The sequence below is a fragment of the Falco punctatus genome (assembly GCF_963210335.1).
Source record: "Falco punctatus genome assembly, chromosome: 1".
Taxonomy (NCBI): Eukaryota; Metazoa; Chordata; class Aves; order Falconiformes; family Falconidae; genus Falco; species Falco punctatus.
Window position 1 is genome coordinate 68399803 of NC_137580.1, and position 16752 is coordinate 68416554.

At 36.0% G+C, this 16752-nt stretch overlaps 1 protein-coding gene across 2 annotated transcripts in view; it reads left to right on the forward strand.

Annotated features, from left to right (window-relative positions):
- Positions 1 to 16752, forward strand: part of PAPSS1 (3'-phosphoadenosine 5'-phosphosulfate synthase 1) — a 47964-nt gene that overhangs the window by 20864 nt on the left and 10348 nt on the right. For both annotated transcript variants that reach the window (XM_080378361.1, XM_080378362.1), the window contains exons 6-11: positions 2645 to 2758; positions 4683 to 4794; positions 8035 to 8240; positions 10926 to 11061; positions 12476 to 12744; positions 16517 to 16746. In XM_080378361.1, the coding sequence (XP_080234487.1) occupies positions 2645 to 2758; positions 4683 to 4794; positions 8035 to 8240; positions 10926 to 11061; positions 12476 to 12744; positions 16517 to 16746 (1067 nt within the window). The remainder of the gene's footprint in view (positions 1 to 2644; positions 2759 to 4682; positions 4795 to 8034; positions 8241 to 10925; positions 11062 to 12475; positions 12745 to 16516; positions 16747 to 16752) is intronic.

Here is a 16752-nt window from a genome sequence, read left to right on the forward strand (position 1 = left end):
GTTGTGGTCAAAATTATTTAAGATTATGTAGATGTATATAAGCTAAACATGAATTATTTTGACCAAAACAAATGTGTAAAGGGGTGTCTTTACACATATGAGAGAAACATCATTTAATGTCTGGGGTCAGAAGTTCCTATTCTTTGTATCAGTGGAGGAGTGTTTCTATGGCTCCAATGAATTTACAAAGCGATAGAACACAACTGGTGGGCAGAGAAGAGGCAGCCCTCAGTCCAGAAAATAATGTCTCCCTCTGTTAAGATCGTGGTGGCCACTACATGTTTCAGTTTTCCCTATACTTAAAAGTACTGACAAACTGCCTTGCAAGCTGTAGGTACCAAGACTTAAGTGATTATTATAGTCAAGCAAATACCTCTGTTTTTTCCATATATAAATAATACAGTGGCCTTACACCTCAATATGATCTTACAAAGCTAGTTATTCAGTAATGTAAATTGGATGTCACTTGTGAATGCCCGTCTATGGGAAACCTGCCTGAAGGCCCTCTCTTTACAGACTGTTGAGGGTGTTAGATATCAGCAAAGAACCTACTATCACAGTCTGAGGAGGAACAGTCCCATGAAGTATCTGGTTTATTTTTTTTATTATTTTGTTATTATTTCTATGAATGCGTCGATAAATAAGAAATATAGTGGAATATGGTGTAAATTATCCTTTGGTAGAATGAACCTTTAAGTAAACTTAATACCTTGAAGTGGTCACTAGATGGCTTGCTTGCCTAGCATTTTCGTAAAATTCATGTGGTTTAAAGACCTATGGATTCCTTTTACTGCTTTTTTTTTTTTTTTTTTTTAAATCTAAGATGCTGATGGTTTTTTATAATCTAAGATGCTGTTTTAAATACCATTTTTATGCCTGCAAGGGAGTCTAGGTTTACTAATCCTACAAATTCTCTAAATATCTGACTCAGTGTTGCAAGAACTGTCAAGATATTTACATCCTGATAATGAAGTAGGTTGTTGGCAGAAAATACATTGTGAAACCTTTGTTTTCTCCATTGTTTAGACCATTAGTGGAGCACTAAAACCAGGATAATATCTGAAGACACCCTTTCAATAGGCACATCTATTTTAGGATTTTGATGGTTTGTAAAATCAGGACATTTTAGCATGTTAATGAACTAGGGTCCAGAGGGGAATCTTCTATGGAGCAGCTTAATGTGTATTCAAGTCATACTTGGCTCGTAAGGTCTGCTGTTCTTTACAGCAGGCAATGCCTTTATTTGATTCTGGGCTTATTGCTGTGGCAGGAGTCTGCTGCAGCTCTCCTGGGCTGTAATGCTGCTGTGCAGTCGGAGAAAAGAGAAGGTTTTGCCTAACTTGCTGTCTAATAAAATTAGCTTCCCAAATGATGTCTGATATGTAACGGACTGAGCTTTTCCATATAAAGGATAATTTCTAAGTGCTAGTTAAATTTGATTTTCTTTTATTTGTCTTTGGAGATATGAATTATGTAACAGCCAGTGAGTCTGACTCACTAGGTATTTTTACTCCCGCAGTCATTTTATCTCCCGCTTCCTTTCATCATCTCACTTCCTTTGTTTTACTTTCCACAGAGGTAGTGCCTAATGTCTGATAAATCTTGGATAAATGCTTTAAAATGCTTAGGCAAACTTTGTGTTTCATACAGGCATACCTATTTACTCTGGGCTGCATATACTGGAAAAATAAAGATAATTTTTTTATTCTTGTTATCTCTGTATATAATTTGCTATACAGGTGAGCATTTTTCTCAAAAAGTAAAGCGTTACTTTACAAAAGTTTCCAGAACTCTGAGAAATGTGTTTTAAAAAGACTGTCAGTTGCTTTTCACTGATATTTTGCTACTGAATATCACTTGAATATTTGACTGGGTTTTGACATTTTGCACCATCCTTTCTCAGAGGATACTCTTTAAGTTTTATCATTATGGCCTTCTTTCTTTTCCCCCTTTTTTAAAGCAAATGTTTTTATCCTTATATTCGTATCTTACAAGAAGTTTAAGGTCTTGAGCATCGTGGTGTGAGAATGTCTTGCATGGAGGAAGTTGAATTTTTTTCAAATAAAACTGGTTATAAAACTAGATTTCAGTTCATTGCATATATATGCACAGATAGCTTCACATTTAAATGTTCTAGCTGTTCATATATAGATTAGGACACTGATGTTATGTCATTAATTATAAGTAATACATTTAATTTGTATTTCTGCATTAATCACTTTGTGTTGAGAAAGAGATTGTTGTATAGTGAATGACTTAAATTTATAAATGCTCAGTCTCTAAAACTTTTTTTACTACTTTAGCAAGTATAAAAGCATAGTGTCTTCCTTTCTGCTGTAGATAACGTAGGCATTAATAAGTCATAAACCCTGTACTTAATTCAATAGTTAAATATTTACTAGGTAAATGTTATGTGGGGTACTTAAGGTTTTTGAAAAAATCTCGTCAGGATGTTTCGCTTCAGTTACTCAAGCCAGCAGCTTGGCTAGCAATGTATCATAATCTTGGAACAGTGCTGGCTTTTAAATTAGTAAAAAATGTTTAATGAATAAACTTTTGCTACACAGTAGTGTAACATTAGAATTTTATTTCCTGACTAAGTGTTCAGTGTCCAAGAAGCTTTCTGTTTATTCCTTTTATACAGGACATTGTACCAGTGGATGCCTCTTATGAGGTGAAAGAGCTTTATGTGCCAGAAAACAAGCTACAGTTGGCCAAAACTGATGCTGAGTCTTTGTTAACCTTGGAAATAAATAAGGTATTGTGTGTTCACTTATCTCACTGAAATTGAAAGACAGTCTAATCTGTTGCTCAGTGTAAGTAGAGATAGTCGAAATACCTGTACTGGTTACAGAATGTATCACAATATACTTTTACCCTTTGTTCTTGAGAGAAAGCACAGCATCTGTGTTTTCTTTGATCACTTATTAGAGATAAATGAATCTCTGTAACTTCATAAATAATGGCTGGTATAGTGTTACTTAGCTTATCCCGAGCCTGAAGATTAAATTTACAGTGACTTCCTCCCATGCATGCCCGCTCTCCAGTCCATGGACTAAACCGTGGCTGGCATGTCCTGTATGATTAGCTATTTCTAGAAGAATTACTAACTTTTTTTTTACTTACACAAACCATTTTACTTTAAATTGCAGTGACCTAGAAATATGAAGACAGTTACTGCTTCTTGATTGTCCGTGTTGGTAACCTTCAGCTGAACGATAGTAAACTTGTATAGCAGCCTCAAGCAGCTGCAAATTTAAGTCTACAAAGAGATTATCAGAAGTACTTTATTTTTTTTTTCTGGTTAGAACGTATTCATGCTACTTTTCTGGCTTCCAGCAGAGAAAATGTGGAAAAATATGGATCAACTTGATCAACTCTGTTCTTATTTTGGTTAAATACACAATTTTCCAACTCAGATGAATTAGACAAAGCTGCTTCTGGCTGTGTTTCTGTTCTGCTTTATCTTCGTTTTCTGAAGAACTAGGCTTAAACACTGATACAATGCATGAGTGTTTTCAATGGCTTTTTGACAGTATTACTAAACTTAAAGCTCAGGATTTGATCGAGGAGCTAAGCTCAGAATTGGGCATCTGCAGTGAGTAACTTGACTTTGAAGGATTGAGAGAACATATCAAGCACTGAATTAAATAGTTCTAAAATTTGCCTAGCCTTCTACTACTAGCAAATTTTAGTACTTCCTTTCACTGCATCATACTAGATTCCTTTCACATGTGTCTTTAAAACTTTTTATTACTTTGAGGAATAAATATTTAAGGTCACCATTATTAAATTTCTGTAGTGTCCTGTTCTAAATTGCTCCCTATCTAGAAAAACAAATCCTTTCCCCTCCCACCCCCAACCAGTGTGTTGTTAAATATCAAGCAAGTATGTAATGTAAACTTGGGAAGAAAATGTGTGTTGTACTTGCTTCAGCATAAATTATACAGTGTAATAAAATTAGTCATGCTCTTTGCAAAAGAGACTTGCACAAGCAAAGCCTGTCCTTGTCAGACTTGACCAAGTAGAAATAGTAGAGGCCACACACTAAGTCATAATGTGACTGTTTAAGTGCTAAGGAAGGAAATTCCCTGTAAGCTGATACCTCTTAAACTAAAATAAGTACTAGTCCAGAGAGAATTTTACTTCTGGATTGTCTCACTAGTTTATGCAATAAAATTTTTTTTTCTAATCTGTTTTAAGATTAGACCTCTTAATATTCACCCCCATAATTCTGTTATTTGTGTGGTAATTGTATGCATTGTTTTCATTGTTTTTTCTCTTTTTTTTTTTTAAATATCGTGGTTATCTTCCTTTGTTAAAAAAATAAATGCAGGCGGGACTCTCTGTTAAGTTGAACTTTATCAAACACTTACAAATAAAATTTGTGTTTTGTTTCTTTTTTTTTGTTTTGTTTGGTTTGTTTTTTAACACAAGGAAACTTGATCTAGTGTAAGGACTGGAAAATAGCCAAAAATATCAACATTGAGGAAGAAGTTGTTCTTTTTTTCTTACTTGTAGAAACTTTGAATTCTTTGTGTTTAAAAACTGTGATACTGAGAAAACTTTCATTTACACTGTTCTATATTTTATAGGTAAATCATGATTTATTATCATTAATACCTGATGCCAGTCATGAAGCAACAACTTCTATCTGTTCTGTTTCTCCATTTCTTTACAAGGTGGATATGCAATGGGTGCAAGTGCTAGCAGAAGGCTGGGCAACACCCCTGAATGGCTTTATGAGAGAGAGAGAATACCTACAGTGCCTTCACTTTGACTGTCTCCTTGATGGTAGGGTGAAACTTCCATTTGTAAACCTGAGCAAGCTAATCCTACTTCTAGAATATTGTTGACACTTTGCTTCTTGGTTCTGTGGTAACATGTTACCAGGCTTGCGCACAACCTGGGGTAGGAGAGTAGGGTGTTATAGTAAGCAATTTTAAGCTTGATGGTTTTATTCTTTTTGTATCTATCATCATGTTTAAAGTTTGAATGTCTTGTCTTTTTTTGCCTTACAGACTTTATTTTTCAAATGTTTTCATTTTGGAAAACATTTAAACATAAAATCCATATTTCTAATTTGTTATAAGAAATTGTTAGAATTCAGAATTGCGATTTAATTGCTGTTTAACTCTGTGCCAAAAGATCTGTTCTGTGATAGTAATGAAGGAAAGCACAACAAACTGACTTGAGTGCTGGAGCTATTGCAAATATGAAATTAGAATTTGACAAGGTGGCTTGAGTATGGACAATTGTCACATGCAATCAAATTACTATGACTTAGTGATTATTGTAGAATCATTTAGGTGGAAAAAACCTTTAAGATCATCAAGTCCAACTGTTAACCAAGGACTGCCAAGTCCATCACTAAACCAAGTCCCTAAACACCACATCTATGCATTTTTTTAAGCACCTCCGGGGATGGTGATTCTACCACCTCCCTGGGCAGCCTGTTCCAATGCTTGACCACCATTTCAGTGAAGAATCATGTGGTGATTTAAATGAATATATTTTATTTTGTATTACCAATTGGCTAAGAACAAACATTAGTTAAGGTAGTTAACAAGTGGTAACATCCTTAAGTTTTTGAATTTGATTGTGATCTGCTGTCATTTTTCATTTATTCCTTTTTGAATAAATTCCTTTTTGACTGTTTTACTCCAGTCTTTGAGAGTTTTTGCTCTCTCTGTATCAAAGAGGGATAGTAAAAGTTCCTGTCTCCCCACTTCCTTCTGCATTATTCTTCTCTTACTGGACACCAAATAGCAGGAAAAAAAAAGTTACTTGTCTGGATCATAGAATTGAAAGACATCAGTTGTCCCTGTTACTCTTGTTACTTTTTTTTTTTAAAGTTCCCTTTTCTATAAGCATCTCGGATACTATCCTAGGCAATATAATGCCATTCTGTTATTTTGGAGTATCTAAAGTTAGCTGTATTGTTATGGACTGCTAGTTTTATTTTAGTTCCATTTGCCTTCTGTGTGTCCATCCAGGTGAAGTGTACTCTGCAGATGACGTGCTATACATTCAACTGCTAAAATAGCTTGTAGCTCCTTATTCTGCCCTGTAGTCTTCTGTAAATTGGAACTTTTATGAGGCTTTTAAGACCTTGTGTAGCAGAGTGTTTCAGATATGGCAATGTTACAAGTTTTTAAACCTCTCTTGCAGTTGTTTTTAGTACCTCATGTATGCTGCAAAAAATACGAGCAATGAAAATTAACAAATAACTTATGGATGGAAACAATTTTCAGTCCTACGCCTGAACAGAACAATCATATTCTTCTAGATGCTACCATATTTCCTCTTCTTAGTTATCTACTGTAATATGCTCATATGAGAACCTATTTAGCAAAGTGTGATTGCTTTCAAGCTGCTTTTACTACTTGAAGCAGTGGCAACTCTTAAGTCAGAACCACATCCTGAAAGTTTCTTCCCTGCTTGGTACGTTAGTTCTGTTGTATCGTAGCAGCAGTAATTTTCCAGGGTTCTGATTTTGAAGAGAAGTAAGTATTGTTTAATACCTGCATTGCATTTCATCCTTTGGACTCTAAATGTGATGTTCATACTGACTGACTTCTACGTTATGGAGATCGGTTGAGGTGTGTTGATAACTTCAGCTTTGAAGAGAGAATTATCTGAAATAGTCTCAAGCTGACACTGTGCTCATCCGTGACTTAACGAACTCACTCCTACCTTGTCTCAGTTTCTCATTTGTACAGTGGCTGAAGATAATGGCAAAGATATTATATATTTATTATTGGTCACTGACAAAATTGTAACAATCAATGGCTTTGAAATATGTTCCCAGTTTGGAATTATTTGCCTATTTGCAAAGCAAAAGGATTCTTTTTGAATTATCAGGCTAGGGGTGGCAAATCATCTTCTCTGTGACTGTTGCCAAGCTCAATTTTGTGATCTAGTTGCTTTGAAAATAACTGGGTGCTAAGACTGAACTTAGGAGGAGGTGTAGAGCATGCTTTGCATTTTGAAGGGTACCTATTTTTCTCTTAAACTTTTCATCCAGCTTCATAATTTTGAACTTGCTACCACTCTTAAGGTAAAATTGAGAAACGGTTGTAAAAACCATATTACTCAAATAACAGGGAAATCAGCCTTATTTAGAGTCTTGGCCCCATTACAGCCAATAGCAAAACCCCCATAAACTTCAAGGGGCCCATGACTTTTCTCCTGGAGACCATCCAAAAGTTTTGCACTCTTTCGGCAAGTGTTTGCTCATTAGAATTCAAGCCTTTGTATGAGACTTAACGGTATTTACTCCACTGGGTTTCTCAAATCTCACTGTTGTAGTCAAGAAAAATAAGACTTCTAGCATGTAGCAGCGAAGTAAATACTTAAACATGAGGACCACGCATAACCTTAAGATTCAGATACATTGGTTTAGTTTTAGAAGTAGCTGGTAAGTTTTCAGCTGAACAAACTATGCAAAATGTCTGCCTGACTCAACAGTTTTTGCTGGAATATAGCTTTAAGTGAAGCGCAAAAGTCACCTTTTCAAATTGTTGAATTATATACGCTGACTGCTTGGGTACATCTGGCTGCTTCTATCGCATTGAGCTTTTCTTATGGACAAAGTATGGCTGCCAAGAATACTATTTTTTTACTCATTATCCACTACAGTACCAATCTTGCCTGTATTTTAGATGATGTATTTAAAAATGTCAGTTGTGGTTTTTTTCTTACTATGTAACATCTTGAACAAGATATTAATTTGAGATCCCTAAAAAGTAGTATCCTCACAGTCTAAATGCCTTGTGTGGGGCTATAAGTGCTTGCAATTTTAAGTACTGTCATTGCTCTTAAATCTCAGTGCTTGCACATTTTATAGGACATGCATCTTATGCAAGAGTTCATTCTAAAAGTTACTTTTAACTCCTGGTAAAGTAAGTGCTTGAACTACCTGTTGTGTGATATACTTATAGTCTGGACTGTAACTTGTTAGGTAGGTAGATTTTCATATCATCATTGATGACCATTACTAAAGATAAAGACTTTTTTTAATTCATTTTGCAGGGGGAGTTATTAATCTGTCAGTGCCTATAGTACTAACAGCCACTCAAGAAGACAAAGAAAGACTGGATGGATGTACAGCAATTGCACTGGTGTATGAAGGTCGCCGTGTGGCCATTCTCCGTAATCCTGAATTCTATGAGCACAGGAAGGAGGAACGCTGTGCTAGGCAATGGGGAACAACATGCAAAGAACATCCCTATATCAAGGTGTGTGTTTAAAAGTTGAAAACTTATTCCTATGAGCTGTATTGTTTGTGGAGCTGCAAATTAGGTGAAGCAGATGTCTGTGACTGGCATGTATTTCCATAGCAAAACTACTCGAGAACTAATTAAAATATTTGAGCAGAAACAAAGGTGATTTTTTTTGTTCTATGCAGCTGTTGAATAGTCTGCATTTAATGTGGAAATCTAATGTCAGTATGTACACATGAAATGAATTTAGAATGTACTGTAGAATCTGTGCTACAGAAGAGGGAATTTTGACCTCTAGTGTGCCTAGGAAACACATCTCTGTAGCCAGATGGATCATCAAAGCTCCTTAATCAGCAGGTATATGTATTGTGAAGGCAAGAAAACTTCTATTCTGTCTGTATGTGGAACACCTGAGAACTGCCAGTTTTAGATGCTTTTGAAATAGGTGCTGTTCCTGGAGAGTTCATCACTTAACTCTCTGGGGAGTTATTTCCCATCCACTGTGTTCAGTATGTTTTATTATCTTGATCTTATGTGTATGTCATAGTGAAATATTTTAGTTGTAACATGCTCGTTGCAATGCTGTATTGAGTTTTGCAAGCTGATGTAAATGTTGCATTTTGACTTTGCAGAGCCAAAATATGATTTTTTCTCCATTTGTCTCTATAGTGTCTTTTTGTTTACAAATATGACTTAGGTAAAAAGAAATCAAACAAACCTTGAATTATGAGCTTGCTTTTAAAAAGGGAAAGTCTTTGATCTGTTCAAAAAGTATCTCTGACTAATAGTTATACATATGTGAAAACTATGGATTTTTTTACATCTTTATTTTATTAATGTGTAATCAAATTTTTTATTAATGTGTAATGACATCCTTCTACTGACTGAAGTTGTATTTAGGAGTATAACTGAAAAAGAGTGTCTGCTTGATATGAGTAAGATTATTTTGGAAGATTTTCTAAGCCCTTGAATGTGGTCTGTGCTGATGAACGTAAGATTACCCCGTTACTGAAAACTTAACACAAATTTAAGAAATTCTAAGGAAATCTCATGCAGACAAGATTTGAATAACTTGTTATAATGCATTAGCAATTACAGAATGACATGGCTCAAACTAGTATAGAAGATGAGGATGTTCTTATGTCTGTACTGGGATGTGTAGTAGTATCATGACAGCATATGAATGTGTGCATAGTAGTTTCCTAGAATAGTGTAAGTTAGAAAAGACCTTTAAGACAGAGTCTAACCATTAACCTAGCACTGCCAAGTCCACCACTAAACCAGGTCCTGAAGTGCCACATCCGTGTGTCTTTTAAGTATCTCCAGAGATGGTGACTCAACACTTCCTTGGGCAACCTGGTTCAATGCTTGGCAACCCTTTTGGTGAAGAAATTTTTCCTAAAATCCAATTTAAACCTACCCTGGTGAAATTTGAGGCTGTTTCTTCTTGTTCTGTTGCTTGTTACTTGGAAGAAGAGACCGACACATACCTTGCTACAGCCTCCTTTCAGGTTGTAGGGAGTGACAAGGTTCCCCCTGAGCCTCCTTTTCTCCAGGCTAAACAACCAAGTTCCCTCAGATGCTCCTTTTAAGACTTGTGCTCTGGACACTTCACCAGCTTTTTTGCCCTTCTTTGGACATATATCCAGCACCTCAGTGTCTTTCTTGTAGTGAAAAAAACTGAGCACAGTATTTGAGGTACAGTCTGCCTCACCAGTGCCAAGTACAGGGAGACGATCACTTCCCTAGCATGATAGCACGTGAATCCGGTGGCCCTTCTAAATTAATCACTAATCTTAGAATACCTGAAAGTTACTGTAATGCAGTTTTCTTATCTTCCTATCTTTATCACACCTTCCCCTCACCTTGGTGAGATGTCAAAGTTTGGCATTTTCTTTGGGAAGGGGGAGGTGACTAGCATAATCTAATTCCAGCAAGTCCTCTATCTCAAAGCAAAAATAAATTGAAAAATCCACACTTAACTTCAGCATCTTGGCTTTTGGGTTTAATATGTGATGTCTTACATGATATTAACATTTGTTGTCATCTTTAAGCTACATAAGGCTAAAAAATTATTACAATCAAGTTAACAACTATAAATTATTACATCAGAAGAACATATGTTGCCTTGGTAAAGTGCTATTGTAAAACAAATCCTAAAGCGATCCTACCCCAAAGATTCTGATTTTATTCATAAATTCTGATTTTATTCATAAATTAAAGTGGTTTAGTTAATCAAAACTGTTTTGTTAGTTGCTTTATTGCTGACCAGAATCTTGTAAACTGCAGGGCCATACTGGAGCTGCATTTGCTTTGACCAACAACTATAAAGTGTGCAGTTTATATATAGGATTTCCAGGCACTAGCTCTTTTTGTCATGTAATAATGTTGGTTAAGAATACTGGCTACTTGCATTTCTATATATTAAAAAAAGTCTTTATTTTGAAAAAAAGCCATATGCCTACTGAAGACTTGTGCATCTCTCCAGCACCATGGTATAACATGTCAGGACTGTCTTCCGGTGATGATTTTTTTTTTTTTTTAAAAAAAAAACAACACATTGATGCTTGACGTGAGACTGTCAAATAAAATTAACCTGGAACTCTTCCCTTCGTAAAGATGTGTCCCTAGTGCCATACCCTAGATGCTCAGGAGAACCTGAAAACCAATCCTAACAAGGATTTTCCTTTCTTTTCTTAGATGGTTATGGAGCAAGGGAACTGGTTTGTAGGTGGAGATCTACAGGTCCTTGATCGTATTTATTGGAATGATGGACTTGATCAATACCGTCTCACTCCAGCTGAACTAAGGCAGAAATTCAAGGAAATGAATGCTGGTGAATGAATTTTTCTTGTTCTGCTTCTTCTGCGAAGATTTATCCAAATGCCTGCTGTCTTGGTACCCCAGGGGCTAACTAGCATTGTTTCAAGGATGAAGATTTTGAATGGTCTCTTAAATGTCATTCTTTCCCTTTTACTGGTATTAATTTTTATGATCTCAGGCATTGCCTAAATACACAAGAGAAGCTGGTAATGCCTGAGATTCTGACATTGTCTTTCCATGCGTGCTAGACATGGCACTAATGCAAGAAAAGATAATGTGAAAATGTGGTAGAATATGATTTAAAAATTATCAGGTACGGCTGAGTGCTGAGCTTTCATGCTCTATTTTTAAGTCTGTTCCATGCTGCTTCTGGGGAGCAAAGCTTATGACAGTAATGCAAGTAGACTGGTGCAAGTGGAATGTATCACAGTTAAAAATTATGAGTTAACTGCTGGCTTTATATTGCAGAGGAAACTTTTCTCACTAATTCAGTTGTGTTAGGCAGTTAAATAAGAGGCTGAGTAAAGTCATAAAGCAGAGAACAATCAAACATACAGCTTTTATTGTGGCAGTGACTGGCAGGTAGCTGCTAAGCACTTCTGAGTGTGAGGGGAGAGATTAACATCAAGAATGCAAACTGAGGTTGGTCCTGAGCTCCTGTAATTTTTCAGTGTGGTCAATATTTCCAGGATTTGCAGATTTGAGATACCAGTGGGTTGTTTTTTTTTTTTTTTTTTTTTTTTTTTTTTTTTTTTTTTTTTTTTTTTTTTTTTAGCTAGCCCCTAAACCCTGGTCTCTAGATTTCATTGGTTCCTTACTAGGAAACCTCTCAGTTAGGGTGATTTGCTGTCTTCATCTCAGTTTGCAGAAGAGAGAAATCCTGTTTGTGTCAGGGTTTTTCATCGAAAGGTTTGTAATAGCAGTTAGCCTTCCTTTGTTCTTACTGTGTATAAATTCTACTAAGCTGTTTAGGTGAAGGAAACTAATTAAGGCACATTAAATACCCTTTTATTTGTTTTGTTGCAAACATGTCCGTTTGTTCTCCTGATGATACATTGAGCCTTTAAGACAGGCAGCACAGTTGGATTTCCTCTTAGAATTTAACTTTGTATTATATGCTCATGCCAAGTGAAAAATCCAAAGAGAAGATTATAGCTATTGGAGAAACTTCTCAAAAATGAAGGAGGCTGATTTGTGGGTGTTTTTGTTTCGGTTTTTTTTTTTTTTTTTGTATGGTTGCTTTATTATTAGCTTTGTTTATTGAATATAGTGATTTTATAATAATTCATAACCCTTAATCACATATTACTACTGCTATTATACTTGATTAATAGAGTTCAGAGGAAAGATAATGTTTTTCTATGGTTGTACAACTCCTGATAAAATAACTTTCTTTTCTAACTTTTTTCCCTGTTTTTTCTCTATAGATGCTGTCTTTGCATTCCAGTTACGCAACCCAGTGCACAATGGGCATGCTCTTTTAATGCAGGATACTCATAAGCAGCTTTTGGAGCGTGGCTACCGTCGCCCAGTTTTACTCTTGCATCCACTTGGAGGCTGGACAAAGGAGGATGATGTTCCTCTCATGTGGCGCATGAAGCAACATGCTGCAGTACTGGAGGAGGGAATCTTGAATCCAGAAACGACAGTGGTGGCTATATTCCCTTCCCCCATGATGTATGCTGGACCAACTGAGGTAAATATATCAAGAGTTTAAAACAAAACAAAACCCCTTTTGATTGTACACTACAGTGTTTTGTGCTATGCCTGAGGTATGTTTGTTGTGTTTTTTTTAATGGGGAGAGGAGTCTAATTTTCCTTGGGAAACCAGACTGTGAAGACACTCTCTGTCATCAACCAAAACCTTCTGTATATATTACAGTACTTTGGTGGAAATGGTGGGAGACAACGTTGGTTTTATGTGCTCTTTTTTCTTTACAGTTACAAGGGTATGATAATGAATTAATCCTTCCTCCTTTTTTACAGTCTCTTTCAGAAGGAATTATAAGATCTATTAACATACCAAATAGTTGTCCTGAATGTTAAGATACTTAAGTTGTATGATTATTAAGCAAGAAATTTGTATGTTGGAGGGCTATACACGAAGTAGAGAAAGAAAAAAAAAAGCTTGCTTTACTTTTTGGCAAACTTAATTCAGAGATAATTGTTTCAAGGTTTTTGTATGAAATAATTCTTTGGCAACACTTTATTTAGAAGCCAGGTCTTGGGCTGGAATCCCTAGAGGTTTGTGGGAAGCAGCAGAGAGAATAAATGCTCTCGTTTGAGGGCAATTCTTTTAAGGGGTATTGGTTCTCCATCTCTCCTTACTTCCCGCTGCCCTGCCCCACAGTCACAGGAAGTTCAAATTCTGACCAGGCTCAAGATGTTAACTCTGTGGTAGCTTTTGATAGGTGGAAATCTCACCAGTGGAATCAAATGAGACAGGTGTTGCTTATTTTCTGCTGGGCAGTTGACTGATCGAACAGAGCTTGCACTGCCTTTCAGTCCAGAGAAAAAACTGTAGTCTGCATCTAGTTGAGGCATGTGAGTGAGTTACTGTGGGGAATCTTGTACTGTTGCTACAGACCTTTTGTGAGAATTAACAGAAAACTTCAGTCTTGTGTTCATGAACTTATCAGGAGGAACAAAATCCACATCCTTATCCTGAACAGAATAGAAGTTTTCTCCTAACCTATATAGCATTTCCAGTGACCTCAGAGTACAGCCTGACAATAATATTTGTAGCAAAGTAATAAGAGACTCTTTCTGTAATATTTTTCCATAGGTCATTTAAAAGACATAGGTACCAGATTTGTTTCTGTAGCACAAGTGCTTTACAGAACAAGCAACTGTTAGCATGGTTATCTGAAGGATGGATGTGGCCTTCCAGTCTGTAAAGATTTTAATGGACATGTTTCATAAGCATCAATTTAGCATTTTTGTATTTTTAACGTTCCTGATAATTACCATGGAAGAAAAGAAACAGTTCTATAAGGGAAAATTCTGTATCAAAAATGCAATGAATTCACCTGCTTAGGGGAAAGTAAATATGTTCTGAAGTAGTATAGATGTATAGGAATATGGGACAAATAGCTGCTAGTTTTATGTCTCAAACATGTGGTTAACATTGTTCTAAATTGCCTTAGTCAAATAGCTTCACTTAATCAAAATGGTGTTCTTACTTGCTGTTACCCACGTGACAACATGAAACTTAGATTTCTTAACTATGCTAGAATAGTTTCAGAAAACGTGCTGCTTGCTGCTTGTAGTATGCTGGGATTTCATGTGTATAGCCAACTGTGTGCTTGTAACGTAAATACTAAAATTATTAGTGTAGCTATCAGCATCCAGATGCTTCCATAGCACCCTGTATGCTTGAATAGTGGTGGAATCCATCATGTGTAACATCTGGCTGTGGTCAGAATGAAAACTGGTACCAATGGTACACTCATGACTGGTTCCTAATTTCATTATCTGACTATTGATTTACAGAATTCTGTCCATATTGACTGCAAAACTTCCTCTTTGAATCATTTCTGTAATGATGAGGTGTAGAACTAAGGTAGGGCTAGCAGTTACCACTTTGAGAAATTACTTTTGAGCTTCTTGCCTAAAGCTTGTTAACGTAAACAGCATGCACAGTGACTAAAATATGAAATACTGATTTTGTTTTATGTAAAGTAGGCAGATGCAATTTTTTTTTTTTTTGGTAATGGAAAGAAAATTTATCTGTCATGTTGCCAGTTTACCACAAGGTAGTGGCAGAAACTCTTGTCCTGTGATTTGTGGTTTTTTTGCTCTCCTGCCACCCCTTTTTTTTTCCCCTTTAGTGCTTGACAGATGTTTCGACAGTTGTTTGTTGCTGTTCAACTTGAAGCTATTTTATCTTGTTTAGTTACTGGGTAGGCCTTTAATTTTGTGTGAAGGTAAGGCTACAAGAAACTACTGTTACCTACTTTTTTTTTTTTTTTTTTAAACTTTTCTCTGAATATCCTTTGGAAGATACTAAACTATATAGATGGTATGACAGTTCTTTTAGAGGAATACTTCCTAGTATGAGAACATACTGATATTTCCTGAAGTGATGTGTCTTTGTTACCTAAAATAAAGTAATATTTATTTTACTTTTTCTGTACTGTACAGTTAAATTTGCTATTGAAAATATTACATATAAAAATGAATTAAAATTCACTAACATTTGGATAGCATAATAAGTCTAAAATCTGTTGTAAGTGTAACATCAAACAATCTGCAATTAAATACTGCAAACAGTCTTTGGGAGAAAAAAATCCTCTCACCATATTTAGTAAAGGAGGTGCATTTCTAAATAATTTGAAAGCATTTCTTTGGCTGCAGGGAACATGTGATTGAATAATCTGTGTGCAGAATTTCCTTTGAAGTATCATTTCTTTTTTTACTTTCAGTTATAACTGAGCTATAAGGGAAAATAGTAAAAATCAACTTGTTAGTTATGAAACCACTCATTGTGAAATATGCTGCAAAGTAGTGTGGGAAAGCCGTTTGTCAGTATGTACAATACTTGAAATATTAAGTGGAAGGGAGTTGGTGCATCCAAGCAAAAATTCAGTAAAGCTAAAGTTTCTCTTTTTGACTTTGGTTCCGCCCCAGTTCATATAGATGTGTTAGAAAGGAAATTATTTCAAAATGATTAGGGAAAGTGAATATACCAAAGTAACTTTACCAAAGCTAGAATTGCTTGATCAGTTTTTGTCTTGGAAGCTCATGGTATGAATAGGCAGCATTAGCGCTGCGAAAGCATTATGTGCAGTATGTGCCTAGTGTATGTGTCCTTTGGGTCTTAATATTGATGCAGACTAAGTGTTGAAATCCTGCCTTGGACAACATCCTTGCCACATGCACCAGGTGAAAATGCCGAGCATGGGTAACTTTTCTTTTTTGATGTGTAAATAAGTTGATTAGATCACTTGTGACCACTGTGTTTAAGTAGTCTATCTTGTCTGTCTTCCAATGAGATGTTTGGCAGCTATCTATTTGCCAGGGTGTCTTTTTTTTTTTTTTTTATTAGAGAAATTACTGTGATTAAAGTAGAGCAATACATGGCTAGATCCCACTAAGCTTCCCAAAGCAGTTGCTTCTGTGTTAATCTTTTTATGTAACAGGAAAGGGATGGAAGGTGACAACATCAGGAAGAACTGAGCTAAGGAAGTGATGAGCTCCATCTTTCTTGCTCCGATTGTGCTGTTCCAAACGCTGTACAAAAGTAACTTTTAAAGTATCCTAACATGCACATGAAACAGGGTAATAGTATGTCTCAGCAGTAAGCTTGGTGGTGATTCACATAATAGATTCTTTGTGTTGTTGTACCACCACAGTAGAAGTCACATCTGATTAGGGAAAAAGTGGTAATTATACAATGCAGGCACACTTTAAGGGTCATGCTTTGACAGTTTTCTTCTGTTAACAGTTTTTCCTGGTTTCTGTTCTAGGTTCAGTGGCACTGTAGATCACGGATGGTCGCAGGAGCTAACTTCTACATTGTAGGGCGAGATCCAGCAGGGATGCCGCACCCTGACACTGGGAAAGATTTGTATGAACCAACCCATGGCGCCAAAGTGTTGACAATGGCTCCAGGCCTCCGAGCACTGGAAATCGTACCCTTCAGAGTTGCAGCTTATAATAAGAAAAAGAAGTGTATGGATTATTATGACTCTGATCAGTAAGT